The sequence below is a fragment of the Hyaena hyaena genome, unplaced genomic scaffold, assembly GCF_003009895.1.
Source record: "Hyaena hyaena isolate Hyena2069 unplaced genomic scaffold, ASM300989v1 scaffold_1486, whole genome shotgun sequence".
Classification (NCBI taxonomy): Eukaryota; Metazoa; Chordata; class Mammalia; order Carnivora; family Hyaenidae; genus Hyaena; species Hyaena hyaena.
This window is the reverse complement of record NW_024082119.1, coordinates 239,204-265,192: the sequence shown is the minus strand read 5'-3', so window position 1 is coordinate 265,192 and position 25,989 is coordinate 239,204. Positions and strand designations below refer to the sequence as shown.

Here is a 25,989-nt window from a genome sequence, read left to right as displayed (position 1 = left end):
AGAAACTTGAAAAACATACTGCATGTATTTCTGAGTAAAAGTTAATTAAATACAGCCTGTGCAGATGAGCATTACAATATGAAATTTAAAGGCTGACCAAAAGCACTCGTGTCACAAAGACTTTATTTGTATTTGTTTCTTTTTTTCTATAGTATGTAGTTTAATCGTAAAAAGACTTACTTGCTGCCCTTGTAAGCCTTGAGGTCCCCTTGGGCCAACAGGACCCTTAAAAACAAATGAGAAGAAAAGTTGCATAGTGTTCATGACAATTAGGCCAAACATTTCAAAAATGTTGAATCAGCCTTAGAATCTGGAGAAGTGAAGCTCTGACAGTAGAAGATGATGACATTCTCCATTTGTACTCATCTGGAATGCAGCTAAATTGAAGAAGATTAAAGTCTGGACAACATGTGGGATGATTTTATACATACTTTCAGCCTCATAAAGGGAAAAAGATTATGCGTGTACACACCCAAAGTCTTTGAGACAAGAGCATTTGCATTCATAAGGGTGGTTCTGTTAAACCAGAACGCCCAACAAAAGAAAAATCTTGGCAGCATAAAGTAATTATCAAACTGTCTATTAAGTTCTTCAGCTTCACGGCAGATAACTCTTATAATTTAAATGACCACATCGAATTAAAGACTTATGAAGACATCAACAGTATTCACTATATTATATTAAGTGTTAATTTATAATTATCTATGGCACAGAGATTTCTGGATTCTTTCTGTCTTTCATAAAATACATTTAAAGGATCCACACAGGCTTTCCCCTATTAAACATGAAATGATTACATGAAGGCATGACAAAGGGAAGAAAACAAAAATGCAATTTAAAACATTTTATTAAAAATGTATCTACCTAATTTTGCCTAATTTCGTGTCAGAAAAAGTGAGATCAAATCAAAATCAAGTGTGTTCTTATGGCAAAAATTTAGTTCTATTTTGAACGGATCAGATTTTTAGCTGGTAAGAAAACAAAAGCCCCATTAAAAAATAGACATAGTGACGCCTGGGTGCTTCAGTCAGTTAAGTTGACTTTGGCTCATGTAGAGTTCTAGTGGTTGATGAGTTCAAACCCAACATTGGACTCTCTGCATGGAGCCAGATTCAGATCCTCAGTCCTCTTCTCTTTCTGCCTACCCCCTGCCCTCTCATTCTCTCTCTTTCTCAAAAATAAAACATTTAAAAAATTTAAAAAAAAAGATTCTCCTTCTTACTCTGCCCTCCCCTGCTCATGTTCTCTCTCAAAATAAATAAATAAATATTTAAAAATAAATAAAAGTAAACATATATGCAACTTGAACTTCAAATGGGTGAAAACTCCTATATTTCAGAAAAATATCTCAACATAATCACTGAATGAACCCATACCACTAGTGACTTTACTGACTTAAAAAGTATACAGATAGGGGCACCTGGATGGCTCAGTCGGTTAAGCATTGGACTTCAGCTCAGGTCATGATCTCACGGTTCGTGGGTTTGAGCCCCGTATCGGGCTCTGTGTTGACAGCCAGCTCAGAGCCTGGAGCCTGTTTCCGATTCTGTATCTCCCTCTCTCTCTGACCCTCTCCTGTTCACGCTGTCTCTCTCTCAGAAATAAATAAAACATTAAAAAATAATAAAAATAAAAAGTATGCAAATAATATTTAAGTCACTCATAATGCTGGCCTTAAGAATGGGTAAAAGGGGTGCGGTCTAAATCTACACTTACTATTGCCTGAAATTCCATTAATATGGGGTGCTTTTGAAAAAAAATTTTTTTTAATGTTTTATTTATTTCTAGGAGAGAAGAGAGAGAGACAGAGTGAGCAGGGGAGGGTCAGAGAGAGAGGGAGTCACAGACTGAAACAGGCTCCAGGCTCTGAGCTGGCAGTCGGCACAGAGCCCGACGCGGGGCTCGAACCCACAAACCGCGAGATCATGACCTAAGCGAAAGTCGGACGCTTAACCGACTAAGCCACCCAGGCGCCCCAATATGGGGTGCTTTTGAATTATGTTATGAGCAAAAGAGTGTGGAATTGTTGGTTTGATAAGTAATAATTCATTCAGTGGGCTTGTATTCTCCAAATACCCAGGTTAAAGTACTTGCCAGAGAAAATGGGACTCTTTTAGGCAGTTGAAGAAATTCAAAAGAGGATGGGAACGGTTAGCAAGTTGAGTCAGGAAACTTCAAAGTTGTTGGCACAGGCACCCAAATGATATTAGGTAGGAAATAATGAAAATTAAAATGGCAAGTTTCCCAATGTCAAAATTTTGCCAAATCACTGTTCCTAACAACACCATTAAAAGTACAGTTTTTTGTTGTAACAGGTTATATGTTTTAAAATTCTTTATTTTCTTCAAATATTAAATAAAACATATAGGCAGCCCTTTATTAAAGTCAACAAATACTTTGCACAGTTATGAATGGAAACCCACTAGGCTTTTTAAATTGGTACATGGCAGGATTCGATAAATAAATTAATGAATTAATGGATGGATGGATTTGTTTAAGAAGACACATATTACTTCTTGGGGTGCCTGGGTGGCTTAGTTAATTAAGCATTCCACTTGATTTCAGCTAACGTCATGATCTCACGTTCATGAGATCAAGCCCCACAGTTGGCTTCTGGGCAGACAGCATTGAGACTTCTTGGATTTTCTCTCTCTACCTCTCTCTCTGCCCTTAGACCCTCCCTCTCTCCTTCTCAAAATAAATAAACTTTTTAAAAATAATAAGACATATATTACTTCTTAACTAATTCAATCCTTACTTTATATAATGTTATTTTTCACAAGAACTTAGATTATCAGTAAAATTTTCACTTACCACAGAGCCAGGCATCAGTCCTACTTGACTCCCAAGTCCAGATTTTTCATCCAATCCAGCCATCTGAGCTGAAAATGGCTATAAATGCAATGTCTTAATGTTATTTCCAAAGTAAACGACATATATCAACAAACTTTTAAATTGAGAAATACACATTCGCTGGGATTCTTACAGAACGGCTCTGTTGAGAATCATTTGATATTTTTGACTTTAAAGCACAGAAAAAGATTCAAAGTTCTCTTTCATTGTATGTTTTTGATTGAACAATCTTCCTTAGAGTATTTTATAACTATGTTGCTTCAGAATAATGACTGCAATGGGCCAAATGTCTCCTACTTGGTAAAAGCATGTATTATTCTGCCAGTCTAATCGATTTCAGCTTTGAATTACTTTATGTGATTTTTCTCCCATGCCAACAACCTGAAGAGATTCTAAAAGATGCTTTTAAAATATTTTCCCTAAAGATTCCAGTTTCTATTTGAGACTATTACTTAGATGGTATTCTTGTTTCTTTGTTCATGACCAGTAAACTTTAAATTGTATTTATATGAGTTGATAAAGATTTTGTAATCCTTCTAATGAATCTTTGATTATTCCAAGATGTAGCAACAGTTTTACCTATTTTCTTTCACATCACAAAAACTCTGGTAACCCAGCTGGCTAAAATTGTCCATATATATTCTAGGAGTTCTAGTAATTTCCAGATTTTAGGGAGGGAAATTGGCATATTATTAAAAAATAAAAATATTTTTATTATTGCCACTAAGAATGGCAGTATTTTATAATTGCCACTAAGAATGGCAATTCTGTCTACAATCAGTTGAGAAACAAATGTATAAGTTGTTATAAAACAAAAATCATATTTCAGGACTTCATATGCGACCTTATTTTGCTATGCATCTACTCATAAATCACCTATGTCTGTCACTAAGAATTCAGAGAAGCAGGTATAGAAAGATATTTTGCTTTATTTTATATCTGGCAGGAAACTAAAATTTGAGAAGCAATCAGATAGCATTTTTAGTGTCAACTTGGTGGCCCCTTCCACATACATCATAATGGATCTGTCATCCTCCTTTCCTGTGGAGGATATGCCACATATTTTGTGACCATTCTGAGCCTAAAGAACAGCAGTAGCTGCTGTTACAGTCAAGGGCCAACACGTGAACTAAGACAACTTAAACTCTTAATAGTAAATCAAAAACTTGGGTGGGGATGGGCAAAGTAGGAAATAGGAAAAAGGGATTAAGAAGTACAAACTTTTAGTTATTAAATAAATAAATAAATAAGTCACAGAAATGAAAAGTACAGCATGGTGGATACAGTCACTAATATTGCAATAATACCGTATAGTGATAGATGGTAACTATACCGATCATGATGAGCATTGAGTAACGTATAGAATGTTAAATGAACATGTACCTGAAACTAATATAACATTGTATGTCAACCATACTTCAATAATAAAAATTTTAAAAACCTAATGTATAATCTAAGTATAACACTTAGTAATGCACAGAGCTCACCCTGCTCATGCCGTCAGGTCCTGGGTGGGAAGGATGTCCAGGAGGCCCTGGGGCACCAGGTTGACCAGGAACACCTGGTTCTCCATCAATTCCCTGAGGACCACGAGGACCCTGGAAAAACAAGCCCGTGCTAATTAGAACTGATTGCCAAATATGTACTTAACTAGAAACCTAAAAGCAGAGACTTCTTGATGGAGGGGAAGTGTTCATTGTTTTTAAAATGAATAGCCATACTGTGTGATTCCAATTCTATGACATTCCTGGAAAAGACAAAATTATGGAGACAGTAAAAAGATCGGTGGTTTCCCGCGGTTGGGGCAGGAATGGGGAGATAAAAAGGCAGACCGCAGAAGAACTTTAGGGCAGTGAAAACACTGTGTGTGGTACTGTGATGATGAATATGTGTCAGTGTACACTTGTCCAAACCCATTCAGTGTACACCAGGAAGAGGAACTCTAATGTAGACTATGGACTCTGCTCGGGGATGTTGTTAATGGGGAAGGCTATGCATGTATGGGGATAGAGCTTATATGAGAACGCACTGTGCCTTCTTTGTTTGATGTGAACCTCAAACTTCTCTAAGAAAAATCTAAAAAAAAATAGATTGCAATCCAGCCAACTACAGTAATTTCATGAGCTCTGTTGATACTGCTGACTTCAGCATGGATCACAGCCTCTGCAGAGGGGCAGGGTATATTCTGGGTAAGTATTTTACTCTTGATGTGTTAAACCCCCAGTAATGAGCCTTCTTGGAATCATTATAAAATTGTATTGAGTTCACCAGTATTCTAGAATAAGCTTCCTTATTTGGTTGGTTTTATGGTATTTAATCAATAATGTCTAAATTCACATGTCTGTCTTAGATTATGTAACCATGAGCACAACTATATATGTGCTTGCTTAACCTCCTCCTACCCCCCCAAAAAAGAAATATATAAAAATGTTTATATATATATACATATATATGTATATATATATATCTAAAAGCCCCTTGACTGTTATTTGTGGGTTTTTTATTCTTTCTAATATTTTAATGTTTTGCATAGTTCTTGGCACATAATAGACACTCAATATATGCTTATTACATTTTCACATTTCAACCCTCTTTATTCTAGTACTAATGTCTGGCATGCTTTATTTTCCTTACCATCCCTAAAAGTGAACTAGACCAATGAGAAACAGAGGAAAAGGCACAGTGACCCAGCCAAGTCTAGTTCTCAGAGAAGTGAGCAATGATTTCTAGCTGCCAAATTCCACCCTCCTCCCAACCCACATTCTGAAGGCAGCTTGGTGAACAGCCACGTCCTCAGTTCTGGAAACGTTCTCTCCTCCAACCTCATCATTCCCACAAGTCTTGTGAAGTATTTTCTGTCTTTTTAACCCTGAAGAGTCTTAACAGGCTTCAAAAAGAAAGAAGGGACTAAAGAACTCAAAAGTCAATATGATTTTTATAGTTAGAAGGAGATATCAAGAAAAATATAAGTGAGTTGGAGTTTAATAAAAGAAGCTTCTCTTCTCTAAACATGAGAACAACTCCTGGCTTACAATAAGTAAGTCAAATATGAGCTGATATGGCAGAAGGAGGAAATATAAAATGAGCTGAGGTGGGAAAGGGGGCAATTTGCATATGATGGCTTTGGGGAGGATGGAATAATTTAATTAATATATTCAAACATTTATATAGATTCATAAAGATATGAATCTGTGTAAGAGTAAAAGACAAGCAAATTTATCTATTCAAATAAAAGTAGATAGTCTGAACAACTCACACTTTCAAAACTGATTTCTCAGGAAATTATTCTCGTCCTTTATCAAGTCAAATGGCTTCTGATTCTTAAACTACTGTAGAATCACTGAACTCTTTTAATTATACATAGGAGGCTGATGTAAATTGCTCTCTAGAATTCCTGATCATATACATGAAAGCAACATGAGCTGGAAATTCATATTGTCAATGGTGGCACAAAGCAGTAGTCTGATCTACGCAGAGCCTTGTGTGGAAAACTTTTAGTGTTATTGAACTTTGAAATTGCTAATTGATAAAAATGAGCTAAAACATCTCTCTTCCCAAGAAGATTTCTTTTTTTTAATATGTTTTATTTATTTCTGAGAGAGAGAGAGAGAGAGAGAGAGAGACAGCATGAGCAGGGGAGGGTCAGAGAGAAAGGGAGATACAGAGTCTGAAGGAGGCTCCAGGTTCTGAGCTGGCTGTCAGCACAGAGCCCAAGGCGGGGCTCGAACCCCCGAACCATGAGATCATGACCTGAGCTGAAGTCGGACACTTAACCAACTGAGCCACCCAGGTGCCCCTTCCCAAGATTTCTAAAGACAAAACCAAAAACTGCATTTAGCATTTTTGAGAATAGAGAGAGGTTTAGATAATATTAATCCTCAAAAATCATATCCTTTCTCCATCCCTCTGCAATTCATAATCATGCTTCAAAGTCTATTCTGAAGACAGCCCACTTTTCTATTGACTTCACGATGCATTCTCTGTTTCCAAACATCTACTCTAAATAGCCTACATGATTTACTCTTCTACTAATTGATATTTAAGTTAATAATTTTTTTAATTATCCAAAACTACGTGAACATAATTATAAGAAAAAATATAATACATGAGCACTTTTACTGATAAACATTGAAAACAAAAAATATAATTTGGGAACACATTAAAATATATACTTTCATATTTCCAAGTGAGCTGAATTACATAAAGTTTATATTAAGATAAATATTCTATTTATTGTAGTTCCCTCCCATCCCTCAAGATACTCTAAAACTAATCTCAGGCAGCCATTTACAATAAAAAGTACCTATAGATTGCCACTAGGTGGCGATCTTTAAACATTCACAAATAGAAAGGACTAATAATTACCCCAGTCATCAAGAACTTTACTCACTACACACACACACACACACACACACACACACACGCATGCACAAATTATGAAATGTTAGAGTTGGTAAGATATGGCATATTTCCCATTTTACAGATGAGGAAACAGATGTACAGAGGTTAAGTGTCACATGCAGTTAGAACTCAGCACACCATTGTTGATCTCCTGACAGATGGCTAGTTTGTCACTATGAAGTTATCAGGATTACTTAGTTAAAACTAAGGATGTACGATAAGAGACAGTTCTGGGGGTCACTGGCTAGTCACGAAGGCTTCCTAAGAGTAGTTTCTACTACTATTTCTATTGAGTAGTTATCAATCCTGAGCAATTTTGCTCCCCTCCCCTGGAGACATTTGGTAACATCAAGAGACATTTGTTGTTGCAACTGTATGCACAGGTTTGCTACTTGGCCTCTAGTGGGTAGAAGTCAGGAATGCTGCCAGCCATCCTACAATGCATAGCTATTATGTGGTCCCAAATACCAATAGAGTTGAGGTTGAGAAACCATGCATTGTGTTGTGAGATTTCTGTAGTGTCTGATGGTAATGGAGGCAGAGGGAGAAAATGGTATTTCTGATTGCAGTACCACCCCATGTTGCGTGAGCCATAGCTTTAGTCTAGTTAAGCAGCTCCTGCAAGTCTTGGGATGTGAGGCAAAATACTCTACCTTGTAACATCATGCCAGCATCTTGCAATTGGCCATGGTGGAAGTATTTACACCAATGAAATCAGCAAAAGTATAGGCACGTCTTTTTTTAATGACTCAGTTGTTAAACACTATCATCCTAGCAAGTTGTTCAACAGTTTGCTAGGGTTAAGAGAGGAACAGAATTTCTGTTTGGGCAACTTCCAGGATTGTTTTGCTTAATTCCTAATAAATAACTACTCCTCACTCTTTTAAACACACACACACACACACACACACACACACACACACACACACACCCTTAATCCCCATTGATTGTCTTGGGCTAACCAAGATGGAAGGGTAGCATATCACACACTAAGTCAAGAAAAGAAGATGGGGTGAGAGCAGACTCATTGAATCCTAACAAGGAATTCTGAAAACGCAATCACTATTTCCACAGTAATGTCCACCTAGACTTAGGGCTCAGTGTTATGAACTATCTGGGGCACAAGTACATTGATGTACAATATTTACTGCTGGCCACCACTCTCCCCCTAATTGAAATTATCTTCTACCTGTTTCTGTCATTCTAGACCCTGCGCAGGCATCTGGAGAGCTACTAACAGTGTTAAGGCCACCAGTACTGGTGAGGCAGCTCAGTAGAACAGCAGTGAAGATTGAATAACAGCACAAGGTAATCCGAACATAGCATTACTGCACACATATACGACTGGGCCCCCTTTCCCTGGGGTACTGCTATTTACCTGCTTGCCTGCCAATACCATCCATGACTCCAGTCCCAATTTTGTTAATAGTACTGTCATCACGCAATATTTGGTCAAATGTGTGGAAGCATAAAACCTTATAAAGATGAAACCAGTGGCAGGAATTCCAAGCAACAGGATCTAAAATACATTTTTCTTTATGTATATATTCAAGGTTGTCTGTGGCTCTCTTTCTCATCTATTTCTCCCATCTAAATATGGTAAATACATATTTGGAAGGCTAAAAATCTAGAGTTAAATTTAGTAGATATTAGACAAAAAATTAAATAGCATACGTTTTTACTGATTAAAACATAAGATAATGATAGCAATACAAAAATGAACCGAGTTATTTAATACATGAAAAGACATTCGTTTCTGAGGGTGAGATATAAAAAGAAAAAGAATTGTTATCCTAGGACTTGTTAATAAGAAAAAACATCTGGCATGTATTACATAATACTTCATGCTTTATCTCCAGGGCATCAAGTTGATCATTTAAATTTAAAGGTGTTCCCTTTATTCTGGTAATGGATTTGTTGATTTTTAAAATGACTCCTTTGATAGCTCTGCACCAGCTGCACAGTGAAAAAGGATAGAGTGTTATTTTGGAAATAAATTCATTGTACAACCACTTGAAAGAAAATTTAGTCCTCTAATAGTTTTTTTCCCTTTATCCAGTTTGGTTATCCCTGCAGCAACCATAGATCACAGAACTTTGGTGTTTTATCTCAACAGTACATTCCTGGCATTGTTCACTCATGATTTATAACTTCTGAAAATAACATGAGGCATTCATTATTCCTCCTTAGGTTTTCTACTTTATTTCAGTTTGACCTCATGAGGGACAAAGAAGTGTCATTTGTGTTACCTAAAAAGATAATAGGTAATTATTACCATGTGATACTTTCCTCTGAATCAGAAGAGACACATAATCACTTCATGACCTGAATTCTGTCACATTTAATAGAGGTGGGAGAGAAACAGTGCCACTTACTCCTTGCTGCATCCAGGGAACGTGGTATAGATGGGCCTACCCAGTACATGGCACACTTCACAGAAAAGGGAACTCAGCTGTGTACTTACAGGTTTTCCTTTTGGGCCTCTCTCTCCTCTTGGTCCTTGTGATCCTGGAGGTCCCTGAAACAGAAAATGATGATTAAGCCTGCAAAACACGTATACTACAGATGTTTTTATTTTAAATGTTTGCTTGATCTAAGAAAATAAAAAAAACAGAAATCTCACTTCTTTTTTAATTCAATTCATTTGAAGACTAGAAAATAAAGCTGTGTGCAATATAAAAGCTCTGTGTACACAGAAAGCCTATTTATATATTAGCAATAAAGCTTAAAGGCCTGTAAAGAATTAAGTGTTACACTGTAGCATCATGGAGCTCAGTGAGCTGAATATATTACATGAATGATAATTATAAAATTTATGAGGATCATTTTTGCTGTCTTGTCCTAAGCAAGCCTTTGCCACTACATTAGGGCCATAAACACTTACAGTTTGGACTTTTAGAACTACATAGATGTGCAAACCCCAAATTATCAGTGATCTGAGGGAACAGATGTGTGTGTTTTCTGTCTAGTTACCTAGAATGCTACTGCTAATCCAAACCTGAAATCAGTAGTCTTTCATACTATACTATGGACGTATTATTTAATTTCATTAACAGATGAAATTAACACTTTGTTTCATTAAACAGATAAAAGTAGTCTATCTTTAATGATTGTCAAACAATGGGCAAGTGTGTCCTAATTTCAATGAGTAAAGCTAATCTAAAATTAACAGTGTAACAATGATCATTTTGGCTTTCACATAACCATTATAACACTAACATGGAGGAGAAATAGGGTTCATCAATTTCAGAATGAAATGATCTTTTATACATCATTCATTGCTGCAAAGGAATGCTTACACTTGAAGATGTTTCAGAACAAAATGTTTCAAGAAACGAAGCATCATGGTTTTGCATTCTATTGTCTTTTGATGGAGATAATATTCATAAAGATTTCAGTAACTATGAGAATTTAAAAGTACCATGAATATTGGAGAAAACTACTTACTGCTGGTCCTGGACGACCACGTATGCCTGTTACCTAAATGATAAACAAGATAATCTCTAAGATGAAGTCTTAATAAAGTTTTAGAAAAATCAAGAGTCAAACAAGAATAACAACAAAAGCCCCAGTGAATTATTTTAGAGCAAATGGATATTGCCAGTTTATGCCCATGTCCTCTTTGCTTATGCCTTAAGACATTATCTAATTTAAACTCTAATACAGAGAGGCAGGACTGCTAAGGATTGGAGCCAAGAGGCCTGGGTTCAAATCCTAACTCTATCCCTTACCAGTTGTCTGACTTTGGACAAATTATGTATTACTTTATGCTTAACGTCCCTCCTCTGTAAGATGATGACGATTATGAAATTACCTCCCTCACAAAGTTGTTGTGAAGACAAATAAATATTCGTAAAGCACTTAAGATAGCATGTAAGACATAGTAAGTACACATGGTGTTTTTAAGTGAAAGACAGCAACATGAATGATTTACTTTTTAGGTAATCTTTGTTAAAAACAAGCCAATTTCAAGGCAAAGCAACAATTCAAGCACTGCCAAATAAATCAACATGCATCTACTTTTGTTCTGATAGAGTGACGACAACTCTGAGATCTATGAGACTGATGGTTGAAGAATCTTCATCCTACTTAACAATATGGTTTTTGATCATGTACAAGTCTAAACAAGTCTTAAGAACTCTTATACAATATGAAATTTCAATCAGGAATATCACAAGATGTATTTCCAGAAGTTTGGAACATTAAATTATGCCTTTCCATTTGGATTACATGACTATTTAAAAAATAAAGGCACCTGAGTGGCTCAGTCGGTTAAGTGACCACTCTTGGTTCTGGCTGAGGTCATGATCTCTCAGTTCGTGATTCTGGAGCTGGGTACTGACAGCACAGAGCCTGCTTGAGATTCTCTATCTCTCTCTTTTCCTGCCCTGCTAGTGTTCTCTCTCTTTCTCTCTGATAATAAATAAATAAACATGTAAATGTATATATACACATCTTAACTACCGCTTTACATCCATATTTAATATGCTTAACTTTATAAAACACTGATTTCCACTTTCAGTCATGGGACAATAAAAGTCAGGAATATTGTAATAAATAAACATTAAATATTATATTAAAGAATGAAATTCTTTTGGTTTGATGGTCTTATACTATAGCTTGGTAAGCACATAACAAATATTCCTTTTATGAGAGAATATATATAAGCAAAAATATACAACCATACCATAGCTAAGTTTATTAAAGATACATGGAAACAACATATACATATACTTACAACAGGTACTAATCCTGGTTCTCCTTTTTGTCCCTGTGAAGCAAAAAAATGTTCAGTTATCAAAATATAATAGCTTAGTATGCATAGTCATATCATTCTAGAATATTCCATGTAAGCACAGAATTTCTATGTAAGAAATGCAAAAAACAAAAATGAGAAAAGAAACAGTATTTACAGTAGTCAGACATTATTGATGAAAAAAATTACTTCTCTGAAAGACACAAAAATATCAATCCAGTGTTTGAAATGCATAAAGTTATTTCACTTCAGCCTTTATACTGAATAATTCTCACGAACTGACTAGACCAAGAAATGCTTGTGATTAAAAAGATGTAAAGTCAAAGCAATAGGAAAAACTACCCAAAGCCTGAAAACTCAAAAAAAAAAAAAAAAGAAATACAATACTTGAATACTTGGATATGGTTGAATTTTAGCACTCATATTACATGTCACCTAGATTTTAGTAACTCATCAGATGCCATTCCTAAAACTCTTGCCACCGTTTTTAAAGCTCATGGAAGAATCTGAAATATAACAAGAGGTAAGTTTGCTCATCTTCAAAAAAAGAAAAAGAAGAAAGAAGAAAGAAAAGACATAATTGTATTGGTTACGTAATTCTCAATATCTGAAGAAAATCAAGAAAAAATATTAACTGAATAGGAAAATAAAAATAACATAAAAAACAATAATAACTTAAAGGAAATAACATTGGGCAATCTAATTGCCTTTTATAATAGACGTAGCAAACATAACAGATGTAGATGGGATTCTTAGAACTTCAGTCTCTCAAAAATTTTATTCTCAGAGCATGATTTCAAGTACATAGGTAAAAAAAATATTGGATGAATTGTACCTTTATATACCTCTGTTTTACCATATATCTACATGTAGTTTATTTTAGAATTTGTCTTCCAACAGATTTTGGTCTCCTCAAGGCTATAATCAAGTCTACTTGACATCCTCAGTTTGACTCACAGAAAACCTCAGTAAATTCTTGAACATACTAATTTCCATTAATATAGTATGAAGTAATGCTTTTTACTGGTTAATTGCAAAGTATGACCACATTAAGGATTACATCCAAAATGTAGAAAACGTGAGAATAATGAGTTCTATTTTATTTAATTTTTCTTTTTACATATATTGTTCTTTTATCTGATTATAAAAAGTATATAGGTTAGCAGGGAATTCTGAAAATAAAAGAATCTAAATATCATATCCAACACCCAGGAGATAACCACTTTTAACATTCTAGTATTCTTAGTTTTCCATCATGTACCTGAAATTGGTTTACCTAATCAATGCTTCAGTATTTTACTCTTAGATTATACTTTCTTTTTTACAATTAAAAATAATGTTACAATAAATATCCTTGTTTATAAATATTTGTATAGTATCCCTAACTAATACCTTATGATGTATTTCTGGAAGTTGAAGTCATAGATTAAAGATCATACATATTTTTGGGGGGTTTTTGATCCAGGCCTCGGAAGTGTACCCCTGATAGGTACAATTTAATTATACCCTTCCAGTACTATTTCACATCTGACAAAGTTTTCTAAAGTGATATTTAAAAATTATTTTACAGTCTTCATAGTCTAAATAATGGATTCAATAGCAGAATAATGCCCTGATCACACATGCTAATTATAATGCCAAGTTTAGGAAGTCAGGAATAAATTGAGAATTTAGCACTGGGATATTTCTCTACAGGGGCAGGAGGGAGCTCTATATGAGTAAGTTCAAGGTAGAACACAAGAGACTAAAAGACTGGGGTGCCTGGGTGGCTCAGTCAGTTAAGCGTCTGACTTCAGCTCAGGTCACAATCTTCATGGGTTTGAGACCCGTGCTGGGCTCTGTGTTGATTGCCAGCTCAGAGCCTGGAGCCTGTTTCAGATGCTTTATCTGCCTCTCTCTCTGACCCTCCCCTGCTCACACTGTCTCTGTCTCTCTCTCAGAAATAAATAAAACAATAAAAAAATTTTAAAAAGAGAGACTAAAAAACAACCTACAAAAAGACTAGAGAAGGAAGGATGAACACATACGGTCAGTAAAATAGAGCAGGCTAATTTCTGCATTTCCCAGTCTCCTAACTTCTAGCTTGGAGAAAATGGTCTTTCCATTTTTAACATAACCTGAAAGTAATGAAAGTTAATCTTGTAAGAGCTGTAAGATCTTTCTTTGAGATGCTGAAAGAATTTGAATTATATAGGAAAGGTAGGTAAATCTGTGCCCAACACCTAAAAGAGTTTATGAGAATTATGCTGAAAAAAAAGTCTTCTTTTCTGGAACAAATTTAGTAACACCAAGTAAAAAGTGTGGAGAAATTATTTCAACCAAAGAGAGAAAAATGAAATAGTCCACTAAGAATGGTTGTGTAATCTCCGTTTTAAGAGACTAGCAATGAAAATGCAGCCTTTGCTCTTACTTTGTGTTGAGGAGAATGGCACTTGCTGATATCTTTCTCAACTAAATTGTAAATTCTTTCATGTCTTACTATGAACTTTATTCCTCCACAATATTTGATATGGGATTCATTGTTCCATTATCAGGTTCCATAATAAATTTTTCTAATGATTCTATGATAATTCTTATTTCAGAAATAAGCCACAAATATATTTGTGGCTTTTTGTTAATATGGGCTTTGAAAAATAAATAAATAATAATATGGGCTTTGAATAAGTTAATTTATATGCAATGAAGATTTGTTTAAATTTTTGCTAAATTTGATTTTCATACTCACTGGGAAACATAAAGTTCAAATACTCTGATTCAGATGTGAATTACAGTTTAATTTTACTTCTTGTCTGTTACTCATCACTTAATGCCACATGGACATGCCTTACCACTTTTATAGGATGCCGTTACCATGGAGACAGTCATAGTGTTTTGCCCACCATTGCATCATCTGTACCATTTGACTCATACAGGGATATAACAAAGGCTCAGTAATTATTTGGGGGTTAACATGCATGAGAGAATAGATTATAAGTAACATCAATATTAATATAAGCCAAGCACAAAATACATTTTTATAACATTACTCTGCATTGATAGATCTGATGGCACATGATAATAAATGACAGAGTCATGAAGATAGCGGCACGTAACTAGAATGTGGTTAAATTGGCAGCTGGTTTGAGTGTGTCCTTCTCCCAGCTGTCCCATACTGCCTTTGGAAAATTTCAGATTTAATTTCAGACGTAAATAAATGTGAGCTGGTGTTTGTAGACCTATTCCTTTGACATATATTCAAATCTAAATAGATTCATTGATATTTTTCCCAAATAAGACAATTTTTGGTATTGCCTTTTTAACCCAAAAGTATAAAACCAGCCAGGACCTCCCCTTGATAGCACCATTTTCATTTACATTGAAGGTATAGCATTGCTTTATCTGATTATCACTTCACTGAAGTTTCGCTGTATGCAAAAATAAAGACAATTTGGAGTCGCTGGTAATCTGCCTAGTATCTGCCATGAAATTTGGGATGACTGCCCATTTCCATTCCTGATCCCTACATCCATCCCATCTGGATAAGACTGAAGCAAATGCCACAGTTTTAAAATTAACTAGAAAACTGAGAACAATTCCAAGGGAATGTAACTCTCTTCACTCAGGGGGGTTACCCATATCCAGATGACAAGTGGCTAAACTGGCCAGCTGCATCTAGGCTCATGAGTATATCATATAGTGTCCTCTTGAGTATAAAGGCTTGTCTCTGGGATTAGATTTTAGGCTCCTTGAAATGGAGGAAGGAGAGAGAAGAGAAGGTGATGTGTGTTTGGTAAAGCGTTCAATTAATTCTTTTTTTTTTTTTAAACATTTTTTTTTAATGTTTTTTATTTATTTCCAGGAGAGAGAGAGAGAGAGAGACAGCGTGAGCAGGGGAGGGTCAGAGAGAGAGGGAGTCACAGACTGAAACAGGCTCCAGGCTCTGAGCTGGCAGTCAGCACAGAGCCCGACGCGGGGCTCGAACCCACGAACCGCGAGATCATGACCTAAGTGAAAGTCGGACGCTTAACCGACTAAGTCACCCAGGCGCCTCATCAATTAATTCTTTTAAGTGTATCTTTGTAACCAAGAGGGACCACAACCCCACTGAAGGACAGCCATCACCACTTACTTACCCTTCCCTCGTACCTTCCTCCCACACTTCCATCTTTCCTTCCTTCCATTAAGCAGTTACTGCACTTCTAATTTGTACAAGGTATATACTAAGTACAGTGATAAATGTAAGTAATTCAAAGGTTCATGTGGCACAGTCTCAATCCCTAAGAGATTTACAACTTTCTAGAGGAAATATCTATAAACAAAAATTAACAAAGTGAATAAAATAGAGGCAGTTGTAATCTATAAGCAAAGGAGCTGAACAGTGCTTACATATTTTTATTTATATGGTATATACTTTACAAAAGACTTTAAAATACACAAAGCACAGTCCTGTGTGGACAGTTCTTAAAATGAAAAAGAAATTTATGAAAATGAAACCATGCAAAGTAAAACTTACCTTTTTTCCTCTACCTATAAAAAAGAAAAGAATAAATATGTTAAATGTTATTTTATGCAGAAAGTTAATGAGAATCTCCTAAATATTTATTTTCAGAACTAGGTTTTTTGGGAAGTCAGAATTTAACCTAAACAGGTTTCCCAATTACCAGTAAGCAGAACTCAAAAATTGTTTTTGATCAATATTTCCATTACAGGAAAAATAATGCATCTCTTTGGAAAATTCTGACATTATCTGAATATTCTTTACACGATTCATATAGCATTTAAAGTTCATTAAATTATAATACTATTAAAATTATAATGAATTATCTTCAGTCAATATTCTATATTTTTACTTTTTATGCTTTTTTGAATAAGCCATTCATATCGCTGAAAAACCAAAATACATTAAAGGTATACAATTATAGAGTGAAAAAAATCTCCTTCCATCTTGCCCTCTTCCTCTAGTTCCCACATTTCACCCCCATGCAAGAGGGGGCCACTATTATTGGTTTTTTCTATTATTAATCTTCCTAACCCAAAACATAATAGGACATTTCATTTTTTTAAAGTTGTCATTTGAGTTTGTAGTGTTTTATAGTTTTCTTTTTTTTTAATTTTTTAATGTTTATTTATTTTTGAGAGAGAGAATGACAGAGTGTGAGCAGGGGAGAGGCAGAGAGAGAGGGAGACACAGAATCAGAAGCAAACTCCAGGCTCTGAGCTGTCAGCACAGAGCCCAACACAGGGCTAGAACTCACGAACTATGAGATCAAGACCTGAGCCAAAGTTGGACACTTAAGTGACTGAGCCACCCAGGCACCCCTGTTTTATAGTTTTCTTCAGATAGATCTTATACATCACATATTTATTCTTAGCCATTTTATCTTATCTGTTGCTATTATAAATGAGATATTTTTTATTCCTATTATTTATTCTATGGTGTGACTATATATAGTAAATGTATTAATTTGTTAAATTTATACCACATTTACTTATTTTTAGCATTTTTTTACCTCAGTCCCTTAAGCTTTATAAGCACACAATTATATTCTGGGCAACTAATCATTTACCTCTTTTCTTTTCATTTCTAAACCTCTAATTTCTTTTCCTTATCTAATTGTTTGCTCAGATATTAAACTGTAGTTGTAATGATGGATACCCATGCTCTATCTCTGAGTTTGGAGAAAGCAATTCCAGTGTTAAACATAATGAAGCTTCTACACTGAGATGTAAATATTTTACCATGTTAATGAAATGCCATTTGGTACTAAGTTACTGAGCATCTTTATCAAGAATATTTACTCATCTTTGCCAAATATCTTTACCTCAACTATGGGGAAACCAAAAGCTCTTTTTTCATAGATCTGTTATCAGTGTAATGACAGTATTCATTCTTCCTGTGCTTCTTCCTCTGTCCTCTTCATTTCCCTATGACAGTTTTGGTTTTGCCTCTTTGCTCGTCATTAATTTTTGCTGTATTTCTAATGTAGGCTTTTCTTAATTAATTACTTCACTAAATTTTATTTAGTTTATGGTGAAATGGTCATAGTTTTTATCCATTCTGTGGTAACATATTTACCAGTGTGTTCTTTATTTGGTAAATTTAGCCAAACTCTCCCATCTTTTTTCTTAGAGTATTTTTGCATCAATGCTGTTTTTAGCTCTGTTTTTATTATTCATTTTGGAATGAACTGAACTTTTCAAACCCAGACAGTTGTAGAATGTCACATAATTTGCTGTTTTTTAAGTTTTTTAAAGTTTTTATTCATTTATTTTGAGAGAGAGAGACAGTGAAAGTGGGAGAGGGACAGAGAGAGAGAATCCCAAGCAGGCTCCTCACTATCAGCACAGGGCCCAGTGAGGGGCTTGAATTCATGAAACTGTGAGATCAAGACCCAAGCCAAAATCAAGAGTTGGCCACTCAACCCACTGAGCCACCCCCGTGCCCCTATTTTGTTTTTTTTTTTTTTTTTAATTTGCCACTGTTGTCCAACATACTATTGATTTATCTCCACAGATTTAATTTTACTTCATTCCTGGAGTTTCTTTGCACATTGCATCAGCTTTGGGTAGCCAGCTCTTAGGTGCCTTGTTTTAATTCTTTCTATTATACCTTCCTGATTATATTGCTAAAATTTGAGTTTAGTTATTTATTCAAGGCACATTGTTACTATTGAATGATATCCAAGAGGAGAGTTGGTAAACTACTGTCAAATTTTTCCATGAAAATATGGTTGAATGCTTCATTATATTTGTTGTAATTTGCAATGGAATTTTTGGCCAGGGGAATAAAGCCCTGACACTATCTTGACAATGATGCATGCATGCAAGTCACCATTCAGGACTGCTAAAACAAAAAACCTAATAGTTTAATATTAATCTTATCTGATTCACAACATATGAAGTTAATTTTCTTGTATGTAAGTGTCTTTAACACATATATTCAAATACATAGTCTATATTAAACACAGGCATTTTTCTCCAAAATAAGTTTTAAAAACCAATTATTTATATCATTCTTTTCTCCAGGAAATCCATCCCATTCTCTTGTCTTTCTGCACCATATTAAAAGCATTCTGCATTTAGGGGTGCCTGGGTGGCTCAGTCAGCTAGGTGTCCGACTTCGGCTCAGGTCATGATCTCAGGGTTCATGGGTTCGAACCCCACGTTGGGCTCTGTGCTGATAGCTACCTCAGAGCCTGGAGCTCTTGTTTCCGATTCTGTGTCTCCCTCTCTCTCTGGCCCTCCCCTGTTCATGCTGTCTCTCTCAGAAATAAGTAAAAACATTTTTTAATAAAGTTTAAAAAAATTTTAAAAAAAAGCATTCTGCATTTATAAGCCAATGTAATAGAGAGTACTCTGGCATTAAATTACATTAGAAATAATTATTCCATTCTCAAGAGCAAATTTGGCACCAGAGAAGATAAACATTTTTTCTAGATATCCTCTTGGACATTAATGGACCTCACAGAATACCAACAAAATATTTGGAGGCATCTGGCATGGATAGGGTAACAAATGACCATCTTAAGTGGCATAAGAAATTCTCAAATTAGACATAACAACACCAGATTCAGCCAAAAATTCCTCTGGTTTTTAAGAAGACAGGGAATTAGTCTTCCCCTCTCACTAATGTTAGATAAAGTGGGTGAGCAAAACCATTAACCCCAAACGCCACTGACTAGTGGTTTGATTATTCTCTCTGGTTGCTGACTTCTGAGAGCAAAAACCACTGCAACTATAAAGATGAGTCACTGGATCAACTCAGAGCTGGCCTAAGAGCATTCTTACCAAAATTGGTGTTGCCACCTCCAGCTGTGTGTGGACAGACAGGACAGCATTCTCCAGGGGGAGTTACAGGGTCAGCACATTCAAGTACATCCTGGCACTGTATCTTGTCACAAAGAATGGCTCCGTTGTCACAGACACAGATTTGGCAAGGGGCAGGTTTCCAAATGTCCCTGTTTAAGTACATCTGGCCATTCTGAGTGCAGGCTATTTCTTCACCATATCCTTCTAGAATAAGGAGAAAAAGAGGGGAATGAAGGAGGTTAGTAATCTTCTGAAATTTTGAAATCTGGGAAATATTTAAGAGGGGGATCATCTTGTGGGTTCTAAAAATTCTGGGTAAGGCAGTAACCTACCAAGGAGGCAACACACAGAAGAATTTCCCTTATTTGGTATTAACATACAAAGCAAAATGAAATTCATGATGAAATGATTATGATACTTCTAGCCCAGCATGATGGGGGAAGAAAAAACAAAAGTGATCCTAAGTAGATATATTATTCAGATAATGCTTCCCAAAAGATTTTACTTGTGAAGGTATAAATAACCAAACATAGAAGATCAGTAAGAAGAGATAAAAATAAACCATTTGAAAAAGGGAGAAAAAGAACAGGTCAAAGGAGAATATATAATTTCTGAGTTTAGTGAAACTTTTTGTGATTTTCAGCTCCCTATAATTTTAGATTAGTAAATCCCACAACAACAGAAGATGATATGTATTCTTTACCATGAAGAAAAACTTTAAAAAGAGTGTATGGGTTTTTAAAAATTGGTTTTAAACATAAGGTAGAAAAAGAATAACAGTGTCCAATTTCATGGGATGTATTTGCTAAACTAAAGGTGGTTACTCAAGGAAATGCAAAGCTCAAAAAGGCAATGTAGTAATTATCTTTGCATAAAAATTAATTAAAGAGAATCTCGATCACAACAATATGGTAAGTTATTATATATATCTGCCAAGCACTTTTCTACACTTAGATAAAACCTTAATGTAGATTTGGAAAATATATACACATATTTACATACATAACAATAACAGTACAATAACAATAAAATTATTATAAGATAAATATAATTATTATAAGATATAGAATATATATATATAGTATACATATTGTAACTTAAGAAACAAAACTATACTATTTTAAAACACAGTATCGGTCATATCACATCATATCATCCTGTCTTAATTCCTGTAGAACCTTCCTAACTACTCAAATTCTAAAGCCCAGAGATTCCCCCCTCCAGTCTTTGCACAACTCTGCCCTCCCTCCTCGAGGCACACAGAGCTCACTATTACATTTTGCTTACTGTAACCTGTCCCCACAATTCTCTGACTACTCTATAAAAGTAGACCTCCCTTCCCACACTCATGCTGTCTCTCTCTCTCAAAAATAAACATTAAATAATATTTTAAACAGACCTCCTTTATCCAACTAGTATGATTCTCTAAACTCTTTGAAGAATTTAGTGGTCAATCCATCTACTCATTAATTTTGTTTTATAAGCCAGCTAATTAACCAGTTTCTAAAATGTGAACAGATAGGCAAAAATCATGGCCCTCATAAAACTTATCATAAGTAGTATTAATTTACCATTTTTACTTGCTTATTTTTTATCTCCTTCACTAGAGTGTAAATTCCATGAAAATAAAGGCTACTTTTTCTTGCACATCATAGTATCTCTAAAGCTTAACTCCACACCTTGCAGGGAGTCAACATTCAACAAATACTTGTTCAAAAATATATATGAATGAATGAGTGAGTGAGTCTAAATTATGGTTCACTAACTTAATTGCACCAGCATTAACTATATACTTTAAAAAAATAAAACTAAAAATTTAAAAATTAATTAGTTTACAAGATAATTTATCATTTTTATTTTTAATGTAGTATAGCTGACATACAGGTGTATGACATAGTGATTTGACAATAATATATACTATAAAATGCTCCCCATGATAAATGTAACCATCTGTCACTATACAAAGTATTACAATGGAAAAATTTATCATTTGTCATATAAATATACTCAAATGATAATACAGACTACAGATAAAAATTTCAGTGTAGGATAAAGACATTGGCCCAAATATCCATCTTCCTAACTCTAGAAAGCTTTCCTTGGATAACATTCTTTTCACTGCTCTGTGGAACACTTGGCTTCACACATCTGCCCTTCATCACAGGTATACAGCAAATGGAAAGTTGTTTTCAAAGCCCAATACCTGGTTTCTGTGTAACTTACCAGGAGATACTAAGACACTCTTTCTAATGTGTTTCATTTTCATCAAAAGATGTTTATCATACAACACATAGCTAATCAACAAAACAATATTGGTTCTGTGCACTTTTAGGAACTTTGAGCCAGGGAGAAAATAGAACTTCTGACTTAACATTTAATACAGGACTGTTTTGAAACAAAATAAGAAATCTGTACATCAAATAAGCCCCGTTACTTTTGTTTAGTTAGTGAGTTTCATGTCTATATTGCCAAAAAAAGGTCACAGCATTTCAGACTTTATTCAGATACACAAACAGTAACAAACAGGACCCACAAGTAATAGGCATGATCCATAACCTCTGGGTCAAAGGCCATGCTGGAGGGTGTGGGTGTCCTCTTGGCCATGGCCCTTGCATCTATGTTTCTTCCTCTCCTACACCTCTCTGACACCCCCGAGATGAGTTAACACTGCAGAAACGAAGCCACTCTAGAGGTCAGGCTACACCTCACTGGCAAGGAGAAAGAAGGTTCTTCTTTTTTATTTTTTTAAATTTTTTTAACGTTTATTTATTTTTGAGACAGAAAGACAGAGCATGAGTGGGGGAGGGGCAAAGAGAGAGGGAGACACAGAATCTAAAGAAGGCTCCAGGCTCTGAGCTGTCAGCATAGGACTCAGGGCTCAAATTAACAAGCCATGAGATCATGACCTGAGCTTCAGTCAGACGCCTAACCAACTGAGCCACCCAGGCACCCCATGGAGAAAGCAGATTTTGAGGAAAGACTTAAGCATGCTACTACAACATCACCCAGGAGAGGCCAGGCTGCTTCCCCAGCTGGGCCTGCATCACCCTCGGCCTCAGCTCCGGGCACAGAACAAAGACACTCCCCACTTGGCAGCACAGAGTGGCTGAAGAGAGTGTGGGTCACTGGCCATGTGACACCCCCAAACTGAAGGCAGGATCTCCCTTCAACATCATCAGCCAGACTCTCCCAAGGGGAGAAGGCTTTCAGTAAAATAGACTGATTGGGTTCATAAAGGCCTGTGGTGGATACTTTTCCAGAAACCTTAAGAACTGAATCATTCTCAGATTCAGGAGCATTGGAATGGTCACTGGGTTGTGAGGAAGAGGGCGACCTGGTGAAAGCCAGCCCTTGAGGAGGGCAGAAACATCACTTGTATTTGTTTCTGGAGCACTCAGCATGGGGCTCAGCAGCCTTTCTATGGGATCCACTGTGGGACTCTGAACAGAGAAATGAGTGACAATACATTCCTGACCCTGACGTGCTTGCATTCAGACGCCCTCTGGCAGCCTCACTTCCCTCCTTCCTTCAGTCTGGGGAGCACAGGCTGAGGACCAGGCATGCCCCTGGGGAAAGCAGATCTGATTGGGCCCAAGGTCCCTCCTTAGAGTCAAATATGACTTTTATGAATCGGCCGACACGCATGTGTTCCAAAGCCCTCTGTTCTACTCAGGTCAGAGCAGCTTTTCATTGACACATTCAAATCTCGTGTTTTCTGTTAGATCATTGGAGGATGCCTGCGACCTTTTTGAAAGGTGACTGCTTTGACTGTAGGTAGCAGTTCCTCTAACATTTTATAGCTGTGGAAATCGTGGGCACAGGGTAGAGTTCTGAGGTGCCCATGTCAACATGCACACTCATGTTGGTATGCAGACACACATGTATCAGCAGATACCCCTGTACACATATTTCTATCCTGCTCTACACACAGAGATAAGGTAAAACTCCTCTCAAAGGAGAAGAGTTATGCCATCTGCGCATGGGCAGGTCACAAGCTCAAAAGACATTTGGCCCTCTCTGTAAGTCATTTTCAAAAGTTACGGCCCCACACCCACCTCGTAAGCATTGAGTTGTGGAGCAGAGAGAACCTCAGCTGTGAAGGAAACCAGGAGTGACCGGTGTGAGGTGGCTGTTACAGATGGAGCATTCCCCAGAGGCACCTTCCCCTTTGCTCATTTGCCACACTATGAAAAGTCAGGATTCTCTAGCCCTTTGCATTCAGTTACTGCCCACCAAGTCTCAAGAGCTCAGAGCCAAGGTCAAGATACAAGCTGCAGTCCCAGTCCAAAGGGGGCCTTTACTCCCCTTCTTGGTCAAACAAGCATTTCATTCTCCATGGCATGGTGCTCTGCAGGTAGAAGTGATGGTAAGGTGTGGGTTCAGAGATGCTGGGAGTCCTTGGACTGCCCAGCAAACACATACACCCTACCGCGGATGGTGTGGGGTCTGACATGGCTGCAGGGCAAGTTTGCCAAGGTTAGAACCCAAGAAGAGACAGGAACAAATATCAAAGGTTCAGTCAAGGCATTTTCAAGAGATAATCACGGAAATAGCAACATTTTTGGATACTACTACAGAACACATTTGGCAACTTTCAAAGAAATAGCTGTTCCAAGCCATCTGAGGGTCCAAAGTCCCTTTATCTTTGGTCCAGATTAAAAAGTCAGGAAAGGAAGATGGATCAGCAGAAGGTGAGCAAAGCCTGCAGACTATTTATACCGATTACCTGAAGCTCCCATCTGTGGGACACCACCTGCCTCAAACCTCCTCCTGAGGAGAAAGCAAACTACTGGAGGGTGGGAAGCCTTGTAACTTTTAGGTGAAAAATCACTTTGAAACAATGTAGCTTCATCAGGAAGCTACATTTCTATAAATTCATCTTCCTGATGAAGCTACATAGGAATGGACTTACTTCTATAGTCTATCGAACAATTCAATTAGGTAAATACTTTAAGAGTAATTTTGTTCATTAAGGTTTTTATTTCAAAATTTTCTTTAAATTTTAGTTAGTTAACATATAGTGTAATACTGGTTTCAGGAGTAGAATTTAGTGTTCATTAAGTTTTATGATTGAGAAAGAAATAATCCGATTACAAACACTAAATGCCATTGGCTGAAAATGAGATTCACCATAAGATCAAGCAGCTTGCTTCTCCCTTTCCACACCCCATGCGGGCAAAAGTGTTTGCACATATTTACTGAGAGAATTAAGTGGGTGTGTGCTTACTACTGCATGTGCAAGATATCCAAAGTATATATATTCTGTTTTCAAAAAGTATATAATTATTGTAAAGTAGACCTCAGTTGCACCTATGAAATAATTAGATATGTGGAACTAGAGAATACGAAAAACAAACAAAAACCAAAATGACATGCAATAATGTTGCCAATTAAATATCATTACAATGTGTGAGAGACTCTTCTTGGTCAGTTATCCTGTTCTCTATGCTGTTTGAGGTTGGAATAAAAAGATACAGTCTCTCTTTTGTGTTAACTCATAGAACATCACTTTCTTACGGAAAGCTTAAGACAGCATGACCTCAACCCAAGGGACAAAGAAGTGAGCCACTGTATGACTTTCTTTAAATGACGATGTTAAAAGTTAGTTATATACTCTGAGTCATCACTGGTCCTTTTCCCCTGAGAATTTATAATTAAATTTAAGATGATGTGGAAAGTTAGTTGGAATGCTTTTAAATGGCAAGGAGATGAAAAACCACATTTGCTGCTAAACCCTGTCTTCTCTTCCCCCACATAAGAATCCATACACATTACCGAGGGCACAAAAACTCAGTGAACTCTCATTGTTCATGTCTGAATGAAAGACATGTACAAAGAAACACTGAGTAGAAAATACAGGGTGTCTTGCAGTTCTCGGGTTTGTACATGGTAGTTGTGCACCTTATGATTAGTTTGTCCCCTCTGTTTTCTACATAGACGTTCACATAAATGAAAAGAAAAGCTAAATAGAAAGCAAAATTGTAGACAATTTGCAGTGGAGTTGTCATGACACAATTATTTTATAAATGACAATATTATAAAAAACAATTTTTTCATATGACATTTTCATATGACATTCCGAGAGATTCAATACTATCCTGTCTCCTTTACCCAAATCATAAAAATTTACCTATGCCAACATTAATCTTGATTTAAGGCCTAGAATTTCAACAATTATTGGCTTTAAAGTA

At 36.1% G+C, this 25,989-nt stretch overlaps 1 protein-coding gene across 1 annotated transcript in view; it reads right to left on the bottom strand.

Moving 5' to 3' along the window:
- The window catches only part of COL5A2 (collagen type V alpha 2 chain), a 150,410-nt gene that overhangs the window by 58,170 nt on the left and 66,251 nt on the right, over positions 1-25,989 (bottom strand). Inside the window, exons 2-9 of the mRNA XM_039223887.1 lie at positions 19,778-20,002; positions 16,503-16,516; positions 11,993-12,025; positions 10,702-10,734; positions 9,719-9,772; positions 4,341-4,451; positions 2,815-2,892; positions 181-225 (exon numbers count right to left, since the gene is read on the bottom strand). Coding sequence (XP_039079818.1) covers positions 181-225; positions 2,815-2,892; positions 4,341-4,451; positions 9,719-9,772; positions 10,702-10,734; positions 11,993-12,025; positions 16,503-16,516; positions 19,778-20,002 — 593 coding nt within the window. The remainder of the gene's footprint in view (positions 1-180; positions 226-2,814; positions 2,893-4,340; positions 4,452-9,718; positions 9,773-10,701; positions 10,735-11,992; positions 12,026-16,502; positions 16,517-19,777; positions 20,003-25,989) is intronic.